A 20065-nucleotide genomic window follows, 5' to 3' on the forward strand; every position below is an offset into this window, starting at 1 on the left:
CTTTTGTGAATAAATCTTGCTGCAGCATTTTGGACCAGTTGAAGGCGAGCGATTTGTGACTTGGAAATACCGCAATACAATGAGTTGCTGTAGTCTAAATGGGAAGTAATAAAAGCATGAACAGCCATCTCTAGTGTTTTGTCAGTTAGGAAGTGTTTAATTTTAGACAAAAGACGGAGTTGATAGAAACTAGATCCAGTTACTGAAGATATTTGTTTGTCAAATTTTAAAGGACCATCTAAAAGCACACCCCAAACCTTTCTTACTTTGTCAAAAAAAAAAAAAAAAAAAACTAAAATACTCATGAACATGTGAACACGTGATGATAAGTACGCATGTGACCATGTTATATACTTGTGCATGACCTGCCTGATGTCATGAAAATGCATCTCTATGGCACGCATTGTGTTTATCGTGCAATTTTTACGCGAAAATATATTTTTTTACATGCATATAATACGCACTTTATTGAGTGTAATACACACACATCCTACAAAACTAATCCTAACCAAACATATAATACATATTACATATTACACACCACTACTAAACCTACCCTAAACCCACCCATGCCTATCATATGCACGTATAAATTGCACAATAAACACAATGTGTGCTATAGAGACGCATTTAGTGTGACCGGGTTGGAATGACGTAACAATTTCACAAATTCACGTTTATGTTGTTTACATGCAGATGGTAAAGGCATCGTTTTCAAAATGAGTGATAAAAGGCATAATATATAATATACTATATAATATACTATATATACATAATGAAGACAGACTTCACTGCCAGTTCACTTCACTGTTCACACACACACACACACACACTGTTCAAGTCCTCACTTGTATAGATAGACATCGTTCATTGAGTCCTCACTTGGCCAGTGTAGAGCGACATTGGTCTGTTAGTAATATAGACATGTATGTGTGAGTGCAATGGCACATAACAATGGCAAGTAAATTGTTAGGGACTGCATAACCAAGCATAGAAAGTATCTATGAAGGCCTATATATAAATATATATAACTTATAGTTACAAAATAAAGACATACTTAACTGTTCACACACACACACACACAGTTCCATTGCAGGCTATTGTGAGTCCACTGTTGTATAGGTAGAGATCGTTCAGAGTTGAGATTCAATCTTGGCATGTTTAATTTTTTATTTTTTTTTAATTTTGATTTTTTTAAAGTTATATTATGAAAAAAATGATTTAATTTTTGTTTCTTCAAAATGACCAGATGCAGCAAGTCAACTCAAAAGTTTTGAATTAGATCTTAAAGAAAGGTCCACTGTTGGATGGTAACGAACGACATATGTTTGGTTGCATTTAAATTGAGCAATATTTCAAACACTGACTTTCTCTGTACATCAACATCCTAGAAACAAAGGAAACAGAAAAATAAGGACATGTCTATTGATTTTTTTTAAGAGTAGAAATTATGTTTTAATTAATAGGCAGCCAATACTATCAGTCGCATTATTAATATCTTAATATAATAATAATTACATTATAATTATAACATTTAGTTGCAGATCCCCTCTTGGCATGCTTTTTTTTTAATAAAAAAAATTGCAAATTTGAAGTTATATTTTGAGAAATATAATATAATATATATGGTAACCCTTTATAAAAACTGCATCCTATTAATCATTAGTTAAGCATTGGTAAACAGATAAATCATAATTCATAAAGCAGACATTAGTAAGCAGTTTATAAATACACCTTTAAACGCTGTATTATTGAGTTAGAAGCATATCTATAATGTGTTTAATAATTGCATTTTCATACTTTATTAAATCAATTTATCATTTCTAAATGAAGTATAGCATTATTTACAAATCAGTTATTTAGGTGTTTACAGTGATTAATAAGATCACTTAGAAAGTGTGAGTAAATGTAGTAGATTCAGGCAGTAATAAAGCATTTAGTAGTGGTCAGTTCACTATTTTGCGAGCTCATCTAAAGTGAGGACTAGTTATGCTTTGTAAATAATTTATAAAGGAGATTTAAAGACTCAGTTATCTTCTAAACAGAAAAAGGAAACAAACACAACACGATAGAGAACATAGAAATATTAACAGCCTTTAAATCTCCTTTATAAATGCTTTACAAGGCATAACTAGTCCTCACTTTAGATGAGCTCACAAAAACTCGTTTTCAAAAGCTTTCATTGTCAGGCCCCCAAAATGGCATTTTCGTTGAAATGAACGGCCAAAACGTTTTCAGTTTTCAGTTGAAAATGATGTCGTGTAAACAGACCCTAAAGCGTGTATTATTTATTGCACTTTAGTTTTTCGACATAACATTTTGAGATTGACCTCCAAAATCTTTACAGTGTGTTTGTGATGGCAAGAAATGTACAAAGCAGCCAAACACGTATCGTTCTTTACCATCCAACTGGGGACGCGAAGTTCATTTTGATTAATAAAATCATTATTCACTGTATAAAGTATGCTTTACACTATACTAAATATAGGTCACTATAGTGACCTGAAATCGTTACCTTAAAGAGCTATTTCTGTTTGATTAATCCTATAAACCCTAAAGGGACTGCATAACCAAACATAGAAAGTATCTATGAAGAGAGAAAATAAGTGTTAAATAAAATAAACAAATATTATGACTGATAAAAGGCATAATATATAATATACTATATAATATACTATATATACATAATGAAGACAGACTTCACTGCCAGTTCACTTCACTGTTCACACACACACACACACACACACTGTTCAAGTCCTCTCTTGTATAGATAGACATCGTTCATTGAGTCCTCACTTGGCCAGTGTAGAGCGACATTGGTCTGTTAGTAATATAGACATGTATGTATGAGTGCAATGGCACATAACAATGGCAAGTAAATTGTTAGGGACTGCATAACCAAGCATAGAAAGTATCTATGAAGGCCTATATATAAATATATATAACTTATAGTTACAAAATAAAGACATACTTAACTGTTCACACACACACACACACACAGTTCCATTGCAGGCTATTGTGAGTCCACTGTTGTATAGGTAGAGATCGTTCAGAGTTGAGATTCAATCTTGGCATGTTTATTTTTTTTATTATTTTTTTTTATTATTTTTTTAAAAGTTATATTATGAAAAAAATGATTTAATTTTTGTTTCTTCAAAATGACCAGATGCAGCAAGTCAACTCAAAAGTTTTGAATTAGATCTTAAAGAAAGGTCCACTGTTGGATGGTAACGAACGACATATGTTTGGTTGCATTTAAATTGAGCAATATTTCAAACACTGAATATCTCTGTACATCAACATCCTAGAAACAAAGGAAACAGAAAAATAAGGACATGTCTACTGATTTTATTAGAGTAGAAATTATGTTTTAATTAATAGGCCACAACAGAGAATGAATTTCTTAAAGCAATAACTTTGCTGTAATGTCCACAACATAAAGCTTCTGATGTTTTATAGTGCTTTCATTGAAAGTGTTATGATATTCTGTATTATTTGTTGGTATGGAACTGCTACTGAGGTACAGAAGAAATTTTTAAGAAAAGTAGTAACAAGTAAATTGTTAGGGACTGCATAACCAAGCATAGAAAGTATCTATGAAGAGAGAGCGTTAAATAAGAAAAATAATATTTTATAAATAATATAAGATAATATATCATATAATAATATAAAAATAATATAAGAAAAAAAAGAAAAAGGATATTCTCGCCTCTGCTTTTGAACTGTTGCCGTTGGGCCGTCTGTATTTTTTACCCCGTTGTAGATTTAAATGGTCTTTCCTAAAACAAATCGTATTTAAAATGTTTTGATAACTGATAGGTTATATATATATATATATATATATATAGAGAGAGAGAGAGAGAGAGAGAGAGAGAGAGTTACATAATGAAGGCAGACTTCACTGCCAGTTCACTTCACTGTTCACACACACACAGCTCCATTGCAGGCTATCAAGTCCCCACTAGTATAGATAGAGATCGTTCAGAGTTTCAGGTCCCCACTTGGCATGTTTTTTTTTAAATAAAAAAATGCATATTTGAAGTTATATTATGAAAAAAGAGCTTAAAAGAAAATTTTGTATGTCATTTTTGTTCCTTCAAAATGACCAGAAACACTAGTCCCCTCTTGGCCAGTGTAGAGCGATAGTCCCCTGTTAGTAATATAGACGTGTATGTGTGTCTGTACAAGTGTGAGCTTAATGTATTTGTAAACATTTTAAGGAACTCTTAATATTAATGTAATTAATGTCCAATAAAGGCTGTATTAAAGCAATTAATGACATTTTCTGATTCTCCGTGACCTAATCTAGAGTGAGAATTATTTATGATTAATACGTTGTTAACAAAGCATTATCTGACTCTTTACATAAGAGCTAATTAAACAATAATACTTGGTTAATTACAGTGAACCAAGAATTTGCTATTTGTATATAGTCTCTTAATATATTAACTACAGCTTATACTATTATATACTATTCATTAACTATAAACTAATAGTTTGAAAATGATTTATAAGCACTGTGTTACTGTATACTTGTGATAAAGTGTTGCCATTATTTCAAACCGGTCGCATTAAGTGTAATTGTTCCTTTTGTATGTCATGGAGTGATTCTTCTTTTTCAAAAATAACACAAATTAAACAAAGTAAAGATGAATTTGACTGATAGCATTATTATTATTATTATTATTTTCAAGATTTCCATAGATATGGTGATATATTGTTATTGTGTGTTATTTTGGCCATGATAATCATGTAGTGATAAATCTGATATGGTGACAGCCCTGGTTCAGGTGAAACAGTAACAAAGTACATTTACTTGAGTACTGTACTTAAGTACACTTTTTGAGTATCTGTACTTTACTTGAGTATTATTTTTTTTTTGGAAACTTTTTACTTTAACTTCACTACATTTGAAAGACAAATATTGTACTTTTTACTCCACTACAATTCTGTCAAGGTCCTTGAGTAGAAAGTAACATCAGTCAGTGGATGATTTTGGTTGCAGGGGTTGCATTTTGGTTGGAAATGAAAGTCGGGTTGACGTCAGAACCCTGCATCTGATTGACATCAGAACCCGACGTCAGATTGACGTTGGATGCTGATTGAAAATAAAAGTCGGGTTGACGTCAGAACTCGACTGATGTTGGTTTCTGACGTCAACCCGATTTTCATTTTCAACCACAATACAACGTCTGTCCAACGTTGGAGATTAACGTCAATCTGACATTGGATTCTGACATAAACCTGATTTTCATTTTCAACGTTGGGTTTGGTCTTCTAAATGTTGACTTTTGTCACTTTTTTGGTGCACACTAGCTTATAGATAACAGTAAGGCTAACATATTCATACCAAAAGCCAAAAAACTTTAAAGGTCCCGTTCTATGTGATCCCATGTTTCAAACTTTAGTTAGTGTGTAATGTTGTTGTTAGAGTATAAATAATATCTGTAAAATTATAAAGCTCAAAGTTCAATGCCAAGCGAGATATTTTATTTAACAGAAGTTGACTACAAAAAACGGCTCGATTGGACTACACCCCTCTACTTCCTTCTTTAATGATGTCACTAGAACCGTAACCTCCGCCCACAGGAACACAGGCGTATTGATGGCGAAATGTCAACAGACGTGGTTGATGTTTATCTATAATCGGATACCGCAAAAGTTTAATTCGAAGTTGTTAGTTTGCTCTGTCCTTTTCACCACGGACTGTTTTTCTAACCTGGGATAATATCAAGCAGGCTTCTCTCAGCGTTTCATACTGACGAAGGGGGCAATTTCAACTATATTCCAGCAAGCGGTAAGTAGTGATTTAATATGGAAGTAGCGATCACTCTTCACATCGTTTCTCTTAGTAGGATGAAAATAATCGTACTTAAACTGTGATTAATATACAGAAAGCGATCAAAGAACAATCCCTTTCCAATCGCCCAAGCTGTCAATCACACAGCGTGAGTTTATCTGACACTTGCCAAAACTCGTTATGAAATCAATGACGCTGTTACACTGCACAACGAAGCTCTTACTGTATTTATATGCCTCATGTTAGCATTGGTGAAATCATTAGTGAGAGTGCAGAAACTGCGTTGCAATGATAAGATCTTTCACGCGATCAACAGGCTGTCATCTGCTCAATGCTCATAATCACTGCAACCTTTTATGTGATGGGAATAGATCTAAATACTTAAAAAACTTCTCACGATTCGTTAATCAAGATAGCTGTAATAGTAAAAACGTATAATAGCTGTAATAGTAAAAGTTTTCCAGATAGTTCCACATGTAATGCCAGATATTTCATATGCAAGCATGTCAGCCAATCACAGCAGAGGGCGTTTACACTGAAGTCTCACAGCAGACACGCCCCTTCAAACAGAGTGTTCAAAACAGGGAATGAAATCAGGCTAGGAAATATACCTTTTATTTCTAAATTATAACAATTTTTGATCTAAAAAACATACTAACATTATAAGGGCACCCCTGGAAACATTATAAAATAATAAAAATAATCCATGGAATGGGACCTTTAAATAGGGCAATATTTGAGGGAACAGCCATTGTGGATGTTATTGAGTGCACTTATTCAGTCTCACATTCAATCCCACTACTGGAACTGTGTTCTAGAAATAAATTTGATATTGATATGAGGGTAGGTATGCAGGCATAGATTCAGAGGCATACAGTACTTTAAGTATTACACACAACAATGCAACAATAATAAAACAATGCATTGACATTTACTTTTTACTTTTGATACTTAAGTATTTTTAAAAACGAGTACTTCGTTACTTTTACTTAAGTAAAAATTGGTCTTTACAACTTTTACTTGTAACGGAGTAATATTTGACCAGTAGTATCTGTACTTTCACTCAAGTAAGGAAGTTGTGTACTTCGTCCACCTCTGGGTGAAACACACACCACTTCCCTCTTTTCAGCTGCACACACAAATTTTGAGGCAATGCTCAAGCTTTTACAAGGGTCTGTTTGCACAAGCATTACAAGGCAAGTTGATTTACAGCAAACATTTGTAATTTAAAAAACCTCTTCACTGTATCCTGCATCTGTTGTCTGGTTTGTAGTTCGTCCGGTTTATTTAACTGTTAGTTTTAATAATATAGTAAGATGTAAATGTTCCTCTTCAGGGAGACTCCTCACCGCTGCCTTCTACCGCCGGCAGGATCTGACGGCTCAAGCTGGAATCTGTCGCTGAACCACCGGATGGGGCTTACACCAAAGATATATTGTATACACTATCTACTGTACATATTAATCCTTATTCACTCCGAGTCTTTATGGTAGAGATGGTCTTACCCCAGTGTCTCCAGCTTACAGTGAGGATTCTCCAGTACAGCAGAGAACAGCTTCACTCCTGCGTCTCCTAGTTTATTCTTAGACAGAATCAGTTCTCTCAGGTGTGAGGGGTTTGATCTCAGAGCTGAAGCCAGAGCAGCACAACCTTCATCTGTGACACCACACTCCCTCAACCTGTAGAGAACAATGACACACATTAAGCCTATATCCAGAGATAAACATGACACTTAAAAAATAGATAGCAATGCTGTCAATATAAATATATACAAATATTCATTAGAAACAAGTTGGTAAACACATCAGTTAGGATTAGGGGATTCAATATACAGTTTGTACAGAATAAAAATCATTATTTCTATGGAAAATCCCCATAAAACATGGAAATCCAACGTGTGTGTGTGTGATTGAGTGTGTGTGTGTGTGTGTGTGTGTGTGTGTGTGTGTGTGTGTGTGTGTGTGTGTGTGTGTGTGTGTGTGTGTTTAATGTATTTGTAAACAATTTAAGGTTAGGACTGGGAGGAAAAAATCGACTCACCAAACTATCGCAATTTTTTGGTTCACAATGTATTATTCCAGAATCAATATTGATTCACATTAAATTGCTTTAGTTTTGTCCTTGCTTATAGACGAGGTTGACAGAAGTTAGACACTTTTGTTCCAACAGAGGATTTTTTTCCACCATTTCAAGTGGACGCGTGGAAGAGACATGAGACTGAAAGCACTGAAAATCCCTCACGCTACTCATATGCTGAGAGAGAGATAAGACAGTAGAGCTGCACGATTCATCTTTAAAATACTGTGATCTACTCAACGGAGCAAGTCTCCCCCTCTCTCCTCTGGGAGACGCTGAAAGTAGTGCTCAGGGGGGACATTATATCATATACTGCTTTTATTAACAAAGAGAGGGAAAGGAAAAGACGACAGCTAATGGAGATGATATCCAAAATTGACAGTCAATACCCTACTTCTCCAACACCAGAACTTTATAAAGAAAGGATTGATCTTCAAACCCAATATAATCTAATTTCATCAAGTCACGCAGAACAGCTTATTCTCCGGTCGCAAGGTTTTTTCTATGAGCACGGTGATAAGGCTGGTCGACTTTTAGCCCATCAACTTAAATCTAGGTCATCAGCACAACATATTTCTCAAATTACAGATGATGCTGGGGATTTAACTATAGATCCCCTTACAATTAATACCATTTTAATGAACTTTTACTCTAACCTTTATAAATCAGAAATCCCTAAGGATCAGTCTAAATTGGCAGGGTTTTTTGACAACATAAATGTCCCCACGATTTCATTGGAACATAAAAAAGACGTAGATCATCCTCTTCAGCTACAAGAAATATGTGTGGCCATATCAGCGTTGCAAAGCGGCAAGGCCCCGGGGCCCGATGGCTTTCCGATCGGATAGGTTCGGATTCGGCCCCAGATTTATAGAGTGGACCCGTCTTCTGTTTACGTCCCCAGTTGCTTCAGTGGTTACTAATAAATGGCGATCCAAAAAAAATTTCCCTTTCAAGGGGCACGCGGCAAGGGTGCCCAATAAGCCCCCTTTTGTTTACAATTGCAATTGAACCACTTTCTCTAGTATTAAATCCACACCTTCTTTTCATGGCATAAACAGGTGGGGTGTTGAACATAAGCTCTCATTATACGCTGATGACTTGCTTCTTTAGATTTCAGATCCTTTATCATGTATCAATGATATTATCAAAATCCTGCACAATTTTGGGACTTTCTCAGGCTATAAACTGAATATTTCTAAAAGTGAATGTATGCCTGTTAACACACTTGCCAGGCATATGCCTGACTCTGCGTTCCCCTTTCGCTTGGCAAGATCTAGGTTTAAATATCTGGGTATCAATATTGCACATAACTTTAAAGGACTATACGAAAATAATTGTACTCCTCTTTTGATTAAACTCAAATCTGATCTTCAAAAATGGAGGATTCTTCATCTAACCCTGGCTGGTAGGGTGAACTGTGTTAAAATGACAGTTCTTCCAAGATTCTTATATTTATTTCAATGCCTTCCCATCTTCTTATCCAAAGCTTTTTTCAACAGAATAGACAAACTTATATCCAGTTTTATAAGGGGTTGGAAAACCCCTAGGATTCGGAAAGAGTTTCTCCAGAAAAATAGGAGTGATGGAGGTTTAGCTCTCTATATTATTATTAGGCAGCTCAAGTTCAAAAGATAGTCTACTCGATGCACTCATCAGGTACCACTGATTGGTGTGAAACGGAATCTAAATCCTGCACAGCAACCTCTTTACAAGCCCTGGTAACATCTAGCCTACCTATTAAAATAGCACAATATACTTCAAATCCGGTTGTCTACTCTTAAAATATGGACTCAGCTACGCCAGCATTTGCAGTCAAGACAAGCACTTCTGCTTCAGAGCCCAATATGTACTAATCATGCATTCCTCCCTGCCAAACTAGACTCTGCATTTAAACAATGGCAAGATAAGGGCATTGCTCAATTTGGTGATCTTTATATTGATGGTCTCTTTGCTAGTTTTAATGATCTGCGTTCCAAATTCAATCTTAGTCAAGCTGACCTTTTTCGTGATTTTCAGATACGACATTTTGTGAATGCCCAAAGCCCATCATTTCCACATATCCCATCTAAGTCTCCTGCAGACTCTCTGTTGGAAGCTCCTCTCCATCTACAAGGTTTTATTTCAAGAATATATACAATTTTCATGTCCTTAAAAAGTGCAGGAACAGACAAAGTTAAAAGTGGATGGGAGGAAGAGCTTGGAACAGTATTTTGGAGTTCTGGAGCAATGCCCTCCATAGAGTGAATGGTAGTACCTCTTGTGCCCGATTGAGTCTTATACAGTTTAAGGTTTTGCACCGTGTGCACCTAAGCAGAACAAGGATTGCCTCTTTTAATCCTACCTATGATAAGACCTGTATAAGATGTCACACTGGAGAAGCGGATCTGACTCATATGTTTTGGATGTGCCCCACACTTACTGTTTATTGGTCAATCATATTTGATACACTCTCTAAAGTATGTAAAGTACAACTGAAGCCATGTGCTGAATTTGCTATATTTGGTGCTCCAGGTGATGAATCCAATCTGACTCAAAGACAACTAAACATTATTGCTTTTGCATCCTTATTGGCTCGCAGACGGGTGTTATTACATTGGAAATCTGCAATCCCACCTAAAGCATCGCATTGACTTCAGGACTTGATGTTATACCTACACTTGGGAAAGATAAAATATTCAATTAGAGGTTCCCATAAATTCTCTTTTGTCTGGCAACCCTTATTATCCTATTTCTCTGCCATAAATGTACTTCCTGGGGAGTAGTGGGATTTGCATTGGTATTGTAACTTTTTCTTCTACACACAACTCTCTATATAACCATCTCGTGGTATTTGATGCTCAGATACATGTGCTCCAGGTGTTTTTCCAGGTATTTACATGTGTAAATATGTAGGGCTTGTGTTTATTGTTGTATCATTGTTACATCTTTGACTGTGGTGTCCAGCTGTTACTCTTCCCCTCCCTTTTATTTTTATTTTTATTTTTTTTATTTTTTTATTTTGTTAATATAAATATTACCATTGTTTAACTGTTGCATATTTTTATATCTTTGTTATTTTATTTTAATATTGTATCTATTATTATTATTACCCATTATTATCATCTTTTGTACTATTATTGTTTAATTAACATCATCTAAGGCAGGTTGTTCTGGGTTGGGTGGGGAGGGATTGAAAATTTGAAAAAATTAAATAAATCTCTGTACAAACAAAAGCATTTATAGTTGAAATAAATAAACGTAAAAAATAAATAAAAAAAATACTGTGATCTCCATTCAAAAACATTTTCTGATTCTCCGTGACCTAATCTAGAGTGAGAACTATTTATGGTTAATACGTTGTTAACAAAGCATTATCTGACTCTTTACATAAGAGCTAATTAAACAATAATACTTGGTTAATTACAGTGACAGTGAACCAAGAAATTGCTATTTGTATATAGTCTCTTAATATATTAACTACAGCTTATATACTATTATATCCTATTCATTAACTATAAACTAATAGTTTGAAAATGATTTATAAGCGCTGTGTTACTGTATACTTGTGATAAAGTGTTGCCATTATTTCAAACCGGCCGCATTAAGTGTAATTGTTCCTTTTGTATGTGATGGAGTGATTCTTCTATTTCAAAAATAACACAAAATAAACAAAGTAAAGATAAATTTGACTGATAGCATTATTATAATTTTTTACCAAGATTTCCATAGATATGGTGATATATTGTTATTGTGTGTTATTTTGGCCATGATAATCATGTAGTGATAAATCTGATATGGTGACAGCCCTGGTTCAGGTGAAACACACACCATTTGTAATTTACAAAAACCTCTTCACTGTATCCTGCATCTGTTGTCTGGTTTGTAGTTCGTCCGGTTTATATAACTGTTAGTTTTAATAATATATGAAGATGTAAATGTTCCTCTTCAGGGAGACTCCTCACCGCTGCCTTCTACCGCCGGCAGGATCTGACGGCTCAAGCTGGAGTCTGTCGCTGAACCACCGGATGGGGCTTACACCAAAGATATATTGTATACACTATCTACTGTACATATTAATCCTTATTCACTCCGAGTCTTTATGGTAGAGATGATCTTACCACAGATCCTCCAGTTTACAGTGAGGATTCTCCAGTACAGCAGAGAACAGCTTCACTCCTGAGTCTCCTAGTTTATTCTTAGACAGACTCAGTTCTCTCAGGTGTGAGGGGTTTGATCTCAGAGCTGAAGCCAGAAGAGCAGCACAACCTTCATCTGTGACACCACACTCCTCCAACCTGTAGAGAACAATGACACACATTAAGCCTATATCCAGAGATAAACATGACACTTAAAAAATAGATAACATAATGCTGTCAATATAAATATATACAAATATTCATTAGAAACAAGTTGTTAAACACATCAGTTAGGATTAGAGGATTCAATATACAGTTTGTACAGTATAAAAATCATGATTTCTATGGAAAATCCCCATTAAAACATGGAAACCCAACGTGTGTGTGTGTGATTGTGTGTGTGTGTGTGTGTGTGTGTGTGTGTGTGTGTGTGTGTGTGTGTGTGTGTGTGTGTGTGTGTGTGTGTGTGTGTGTGTGTGTGTGTGTGTGTGTGTGTGTGTGTGTGTGTGTAATTAATGAATTTGTAAACATTTTAAGGAACTTGTGTGTGTTAGGACTGGGAGAAAAAAATCGACTCACCAAACTATCAACATTTTTTGGTTCACGATTTTAAAATAGTTTTTTTTATTATTACAGAATCAATATTGATTCAAATTAAATTGCTTTAGTTTTGTCCTTGCTTATAGATGAGGTTGACAGAAGTTAGCCACTTTTGTTCCAACAGAGGATTTGTTTCCACCATTTCAAGTGGACGTGTGGAAGAGACGTGAGACTGAAAGCACTGAAAAGCCCTCACGCTACTCATATGCTGAGAGAGAGATAAGACAGTAGAGCTGCACGATACATCTTTAAAATACTGTGATCTCCATTCAAACACCCACACAATCTTCTTCCATTTCGTCTGTCTATTAAACCTTTTGACAAAATCATATCGCAAAATTCAAATCTGTGTTGGCGCTGCCGCTGACCCAGAGAGAGTTGTCATGAAACAGCTTCACAAAGGGTCTTTAAAACCTCATAATAGCATCATTATTTCTGTGATACAATAGATCAAATTATCATAGAAGTACTGGGATAAAAGTTTAAAGTTCAAATATAAACACTGATGTCTACAATAGCGATCAAAATAGAGTAAATCAGCCTTTGATAGAAACAATCACAAATCGCAGTTCTTAAAGATCACAATACATATTGTATCGGCACCCAGGTATCGTGATAATATTGAATCAGGAGATAGGTGCATCGACCCAGCCCTAATGTGTGTGTGAGTGTGTGTGTGTGTGTGTGTGTCTGTACATGTGTGAGCTTAAAGTATTTGTAAACATTTTAAGGAACTCTTAATATTAATGTAATTAAGTAAGGGTTAATGCCCGACGAGGTGTCCTCCGCTACGGTTCACGCCTCGCCGTCGTCCATTAATACCTGACAATGGACACCTCGAAGGGCATTAACCCGGTTATACCAAGGTCACTTGCCAAATAACACATTTTTAAAACATTAGTTTATATTTTAATTAGTTTTACAATCGAAATCTAAAGTTTTTACAAACAATAACTTGGTTTCCCTGGTTACGCCTGACGGTTTATTTCTAGGTGTCCTCTATCACTTTTAAATGGACACCCTGCAGCCAATCAGAATCGAGCATTCACCCAGACCATGGTATAATGTCCAATAAAGGCTGTATTAAAGCACTTAATGATTTTCTGATTCTCCGTGACCTAATCTAGAGTGAGAACTATTTATGGTTAAAGGTGCATTGCGCAAGTCTCTGAGTTTTTGCAGAACTATGCCCCCTCTGGCGGCAAGCGAAACTGCAACCAGAGGTTGTCTTTTGCACTAGACAAAAATTTTCTTTTTTTTTATCTTACGTGGAGTTTGCGTTGGTGTTTGAAATGAACTACAAGCCGGTCTCTTAGAATCCATCTTCTACGGAGAATGGCGGCGAATACACAAACCTGCCAGACATAGCCAGGTGAGCGTGCCGTGAACGCGCATGACGTCACGCCCAGTCTCAAATTCCGACCCGAATCCCTCTTATTTATTTTACTGTACAGGATTATAGAGACAATCGCAGTGATCAGAGAAGGGCTCATTCAGCCCATCAGGCAATTGTTTAAGCATGTATGGGTTAGAAAACGGGTATTTTTAACATGAAAAGTTGCGCAATGCACCTTTAATACGTTGTTAACAAAACATTATCTGACTCTTTAAATAAGAGCTAATTAAACAATAATACTTGGTTAATTACAGTGACAGTGAACCAAGAAATTGCTATTTGTATATAGTCTCTTAATATATTAACTACAGCTTATATACTATTATATACTATTCATTAACTATAAACTAATAGTTTGAAAATGATTTATAAGCACTGTGTTACTGTATACTTGTGATAAAGTGTTGCCATTATTTCAAACCGGTCGCATTAAGTGTAATTGTTCCTTTTGTGTATGATGGAGTGATTCTTCTTGGAATTTATTCTCTTAATGTATATATTCTAATAATTAGGGCTGTAACAATATGCAATATGAATCCGAAATCGCTACACTCAGACCTACGAACCTGTGTCGCGGTGTGAGAAGACAGAATCGCGACACACCCCTTTTTTGAAGTTAACATTATACAATACGTAGACCTACACCACAAAACTAGTTGAAGAAAAATTTAATATTGGGCAATTCCAGCATTATAAACTGGGACATTTGCAGTAAAAACTAATTGTAATTGTTCCTTTTGTGTGTGATGGAGTGATTCTTCTTTTTCAAAAATAACACAAAATAAACAAAGTAAAGATGAATTTGACTGATAGCATTATTATTTTCAAGATTTCCATAGATATGGTGATATATTGTTATTGTGTGTTATTTTGGCCATGATAATCATGTAGTGATAAATCTGATATGGTGACTTCCGGTTATGGCGACGTGCTGACGAGACGCACGAGTTGGCTCCGCTGTAATTTGTAAAGAGATTTTCTACATTTTACCCCTGCTTTCTTCAAACTTCGACCACGATTTGTTTTTCAAGTGAATGCTGTCTGAGATGTCGCCTAAACCAGCAAAACAGAAGCTGAAAAAAGTAACAGATATTGCCTCCGACTCCGAGGGCCTGGAAGAATTGTCGGTTGTTGCTCATGGCGAAGAAAATCCACCACGAGCTTTGGAGACCATGCTAGCGGCCTCCACTCTGACACAAGTGACATCCTTCAAGCAATACACTCAGTTAAAGGGTCATGACACCCTAAACCAAAATTTCTGAGATTTTAACAGAGGTATGTGTGTTAAACACCATTGAAGACAATGTTAGCATCTGTTAGATTTAATAGTAGGGGGAAAATGGTTAAATTTTAGTTTTTATACGCTATTTTCGTCTTCCGGGTTTAAAATCTTCATTGTGTCCACGTCACAGGCTATGACGTGGCAGAGCACAATAGTACTTTGATGACTCATCGGTGTCTCATAATTATTAATGAGACTGAGTTTTTTATCCAATGAGAAGACACTTTCTCTTAATTATTCATGACACCACGTACGTGTAACTTTCCAATGACAGACATGTCAAACTATGATATCGCGTAGTAGATGAGAGAGGTAATGATGGGACGCGCGTTTGTTTTCGTGGTGCAAAAGTTCCAGTGCACCTTTCCCCGCGATGCTGCCCGGGCTGGACTCTGACTGCGGGCGGCTGGTTGGCCATCAACCACGGACACTTCTAAACTCTGTGTGTGTAGCAACTATTCAACGGGAGAATGGTGGACTTCGGCCTTGTACGCAAGTTTCGTCTTGCGAGTGATGCGGTCCCGAGGACTTTTCTATCGCTTCAGAGGTGTGTGTGTGTGTGTGTGTGTGTGTAAGTCTAAAATGTAACCCTGACCGTTTTACTTGCCTTCTGTTAAATAATCACTCGTTATTAAAATTTTGATATTTCGATAATACCTCAATTGTATGGAACGTATGCTTAATTTGTGCAAATTTCTATGTCACTGTGCATCTTTATTATGTGGGTTTAGGGGGCGCGTAGATCTAGGATATGTACTGAACGTTTTTTAAAAAAAATTTAGCGAATTTTTTTATTTTTTATATGCATTTATAGTGTGTATAAACAAATATATATTTTATAATGACATAATTATAAATATACATGTGCATTTATATGTTTTAAATACAATTATAAGGTGTCAGTGTATTTCATTAGACTATAACTTTGCCAGCTATAAACAAATCTAGCATTTCCTCACGTTTTACCACTGATTTTTAGTGACAGTCGATGACAGTTTCCCCCCTCCCCTCTCCCCTGCCGTGCCATACCACACCCTCTCCCCTCCCTTCTTCTCACAGCCACCACGCCCAATTAAGTTGCATTTTTCAAAAAGATTGTGAGCTAGACTTGAGCTGAAAGAGGGGGGTGTTGTGACCCTTTAAGAGTCGATATGGCTTCTCAATTTGAGACTGTACTTTCAGCTGTACAAGATGTTAAAAATCAAGTTGCAGAATGTTTCGGAAGATTGACGCAGACGGAGGAACGCATCTCACAGACCGAAGATTCGATTTCCACACTTCAGTCGACGACCAGTGTTCTCGAAAAGAAATTAGCCGCACTTACCTGGAAAATAGATGACCTGGAGAATCGAAGCAGACGCTCCAACCTGAGAATCTTAGGTTTACCAGAAAAATCTGAGGGCAGTGACGCATGTGCGTTCCTAGAAAGTTGGCTACCTGAGGCGCTGGACATGGAGCCACTGCGAAAACCCCTGGCCATAGAAAGGGCGCACAGGATTGGCAGTACTCGAAGGTCTGATACGGACACAAATTCAACACCGAGAGTGATGATCCTTAAGTTCCTGGATTACAGAGACAAGGAGCGCGTAATGCATGCGGCCAGAGTGAAGAAGGACGTGCTGTTCCAAAATCATCGAGTCATGTTATTTCCAGACCTTTCTGCTGAAGTAAACAAGCAACGTAGACAATTTGACGAAGTCAAGAGAAAGCTACGATCTAAGGGCCTACTGTATGGATTAATCTTCCCAGCGCGTCTTCGGGTGACTGTTAATGGCCGATCTCACGTCTTTCAAACACCATCCGAAGTTGACAACTTTCTAACGAATTTATAATCGTGGTGACATTATTTCAACGACAGGAATATGTGAATAACGGACGATCATTCAAGATGACATTTTGTATTGGGGACAAGGTAAAACCAGCGGAGCTCAGGTGGGAAGCGACTCATCACACAGGTGTTTTCTTTGGTGTGTTTTTTTTTTGGTAGACCCAGTTAGATGGGGGAAGTTAGAAGTAAAGTAGTGTGTGGATTTGCTGGTGGTTCTCGGCAATACACAGTTGTGGTGTTAAAGTGTTTCTATTTGATGTTTCTAATTGTGTTGGTTTTAAATTTTTTTTTTTTTATTGCTGCAACGTAAAGGTGATTTTCTGTTTCAAAACGAGGGAGAGTATTGGATTATCTCATAATATAAAATATGGCAGATTAGAGAGGTTAAGTTCGTTTCATGGAACTGTAGGGGGCTGCATACTCTTACTAAAATCAAACAAGTGATGACTAGGATAAAGCAGCTACAATCTAAAATAGTTTTTCTCCAGGAAACACATTTAATGTTAAAAGATATATGTAGAATACGTAATAGATGGCCTGGCCAAGTGTTTTCAGCTTCATTTAGCTCTCAAGCAAGAGAGGTTATTACAACGATCCATAAATCAATTCCTTTTCAAACAGCTAAGACAATACAGGATCCTTCAGGTAGATATTTAATTGTTCAAGGGACTTTATTATCTAAATCACTGATTCTTGTCAATATTTATGGCCCAAATGAGGACTCCCCAAAATTCTATAGTAACCTCTTTCTGACTTTATCCAGCCTTTCTGGGTCGTATGTAATTGGTGGGGATTTCAATTGTACACTAGATCCAATTAGAGATCGCTCCTCTGATCAGTCACATAGACAGACTAGAAAGACCCTTCATTATTTTATTAAGGACTTAAAGCCACACTAAGTAGAAATTGTGTTTTTGTCAAACAGCGACCCCTAGAGTCGCTGTGGAATACTTGCACTGTCGTAAATTATATTATAACATTTTTACATGATTGCAGCTAAATCACAAGTAAATAGTCTATAGTCTAGGCCTACTGTATAATTTAATTTGTGTTGTTTTTATTGGAATGTAAACATTACAAAATGCCAGATAACATCAATTAAGTTAAATGTACGTCGCATTATTTCATAACATTGGCCGTTATGATGTCATTAGACATGATTATTGCAATTTATCATAATAGTTTGCAAATTGTGCTCGTTTACACTATTTACAACCTCTACGTTAGGCTTATTTATGATAATTATGTGAGATATTGAAAGCTGTTCTCATGATAATCGCAGGAATCAACGTCAACAGCGTCTGATATCCCTCAGGACTACGTGATAAATACACCTCACAACACCTGAGTTCAGCTGGCAAACTAATTCGTGAGGCATAGCTATGATTTATCAAAACGATTCCATTTACACCTGGTCACATAAATGTATTTTTTCGAAACGGATTTAAATTCGATCTTCAATTCTCGCGCTATATGCAGATTTAATGGAGTGCACGTCACCGAGATATGAGCTACATTTTATAGATCATCAGCTAAAATTTCAAAATCAAAGACCGCAATAAGAGAGAGCAGTAACAGCCCTGGTAAGATCATTTCGTTTCTTTACTTTTAATGATGAAGATTGTGTGTTAACCCCTTCAGACCTGAATTATGTTTTAAGTTTCTGAAAAATATAAAAGTACATTTTCCCAGCTCATGAGGCTTCTATAAATGAGACCAAATAAAAAAAATAAAAAAAATTTTGGCTTTAATTGTAATTTTTTTTGTCCATTTCAATGGACGTCAGGTCAAAACAGGTGTACTTCACAAAAATGTACCAACATAAAATTAAATAATAAACATAAAAATTGTTAGTATATACTTAAAGCTTTTTCTCAAGGTCAAAAACTTTTCAACAGTATATAATTTCAACTTTAATTTTGAGGCTTTTGTTTTACAGATTGCACATTGTTTGTAACAAACTAAATATCTTAGAATCAATCAATATGGTCATGTTAGAGTCATTTTCTTTGCGCATCTTTCTTTTTTTAGATCAAAAACTTGAACATTACAACATTTCAACTTTAATTGTAAGGTTTTTGCTTTATAGATCGCACATTTGTTTATTCATAACAAAATAAACCTAGGAATCAATCAACGCATTCACGTTAGAGTAATTTACTGTGTGCATCTTTGAAACAATTTCTCTGTTAATGATTTTCTTGTATTTCTACAGTACATTACTGGCAGCATGGTTGCCATGCATGATGCATGTATTTCGATTTCCAGTAACTGTACTGTAATTCACTTTACAGTACACAAGATCAGTACTGTAAACTACCAAATAGTACTTTACTGTATCTGTACTGTATTTCGTCATTTGATCTGCTTTTGCTGTAATTAATTATACGGTATTGTACTGTAATATCTATATTGATACATTACTGATAAATTTTATTATAATTTTCAAAATAATTACTAATAATTATAATATTATATCATAATAAATATAATATGTAGTTATTAGGAAATATAGGCTATAGTAGGAAAAAATATGGAAATCAATGGCTATACTGTCAACTGTCTAGTTACCGACATTCTTCAAAATATCTTCTTTTGTGTTCAGCTGAATAAAGAAACTCATACAGATTTGGAACAACATAAGGATGAGTAAGTGATGACAAATATAATTTTTGGGTGTACTATACCTATAAAGGGATAGTTCACCCAAAAATTTAAATTGGCCCATGATTTACTCACCCTCAAGCCATCCTAGGTGTGTATGACATCGTTCTTCTTTCAGACGAATACAATCGGAGTTATATTAAAAAATGTCCTGGCTTCCAAGCTTTATAATGGCAGTGAATGGTTGTTTCTGTTTTGAAAGTCCATAAACGTGCATCCATCCATGATAAAAGTGCTCCATGCGGCTCTTGGGGGTAAATAAAGGCCTTCTGAAGCGAAGCAAAGCGATGCGTTTGTGTAA

The 20065-nt window shown here is 35.7% G+C and overlaps 1 protein-coding gene and 2 long non-coding RNA genes across 52 annotated transcripts in view; 2 read left to right on the forward strand and 1 right to left on the reverse strand.

The window, feature by feature from the left end:
* Window positions 1–20065, reverse strand: part of LOC309499292 (uncharacterized protein) — a 548614-nt gene that overhangs the window by 357810 nt on the left and 170739 nt on the right. For 45 of the 50 annotated variants that reach the window (XM_082170476.1, XM_082170471.1, XM_082170463.1 and 42 more), the window contains 2 exons: window positions 11977–12153; window positions 7306–7479 (listed from right to left, as the gene is read on the reverse strand). The exons of 1 other annotated variant lie outside the window; for it this stretch is intronic. In XM_082170476.1, coding sequence (XP_082026602.1) covers window positions 7306–7479; window positions 11977–12153 — 351 coding nt within the window. The remainder of the gene's footprint in view (window positions 1–7305; window positions 7480–11976; window positions 12154–20065) is intronic. 4 more of the 50 variants (XM_082170458.1, XM_082170448.1, XM_082170465.1 and 1 more) reach the window with 2 other exon arrangements.
* The window catches only part of LOC309499351, a 169434-nt gene that overhangs the window by 118419 nt on the left and 30950 nt on the right, over window positions 1–20065 (forward strand). The gene's annotated exons all lie outside the window — the stretch shown is intronic.
* LOC309499344 lies at window positions 10897–17697 on the forward strand. The gene is made up of 3 exons (XR_014206214.1): window positions 10897–11273; window positions 14211–15223; window positions 16419–17697. It is a non-coding gene; the product is annotated as an uncharacterized lncRNA (long non-coding RNA).

Source organism: Leuciscus leuciscus, assembly GCF_965113295.1.
Source record: "Leuciscus leuciscus genome assembly, chromosome: 5".
Lineage (NCBI taxonomy): Eukaryota > Metazoa > Chordata > Actinopteri > Cypriniformes > Leuciscidae > Leuciscus > Leuciscus leuciscus.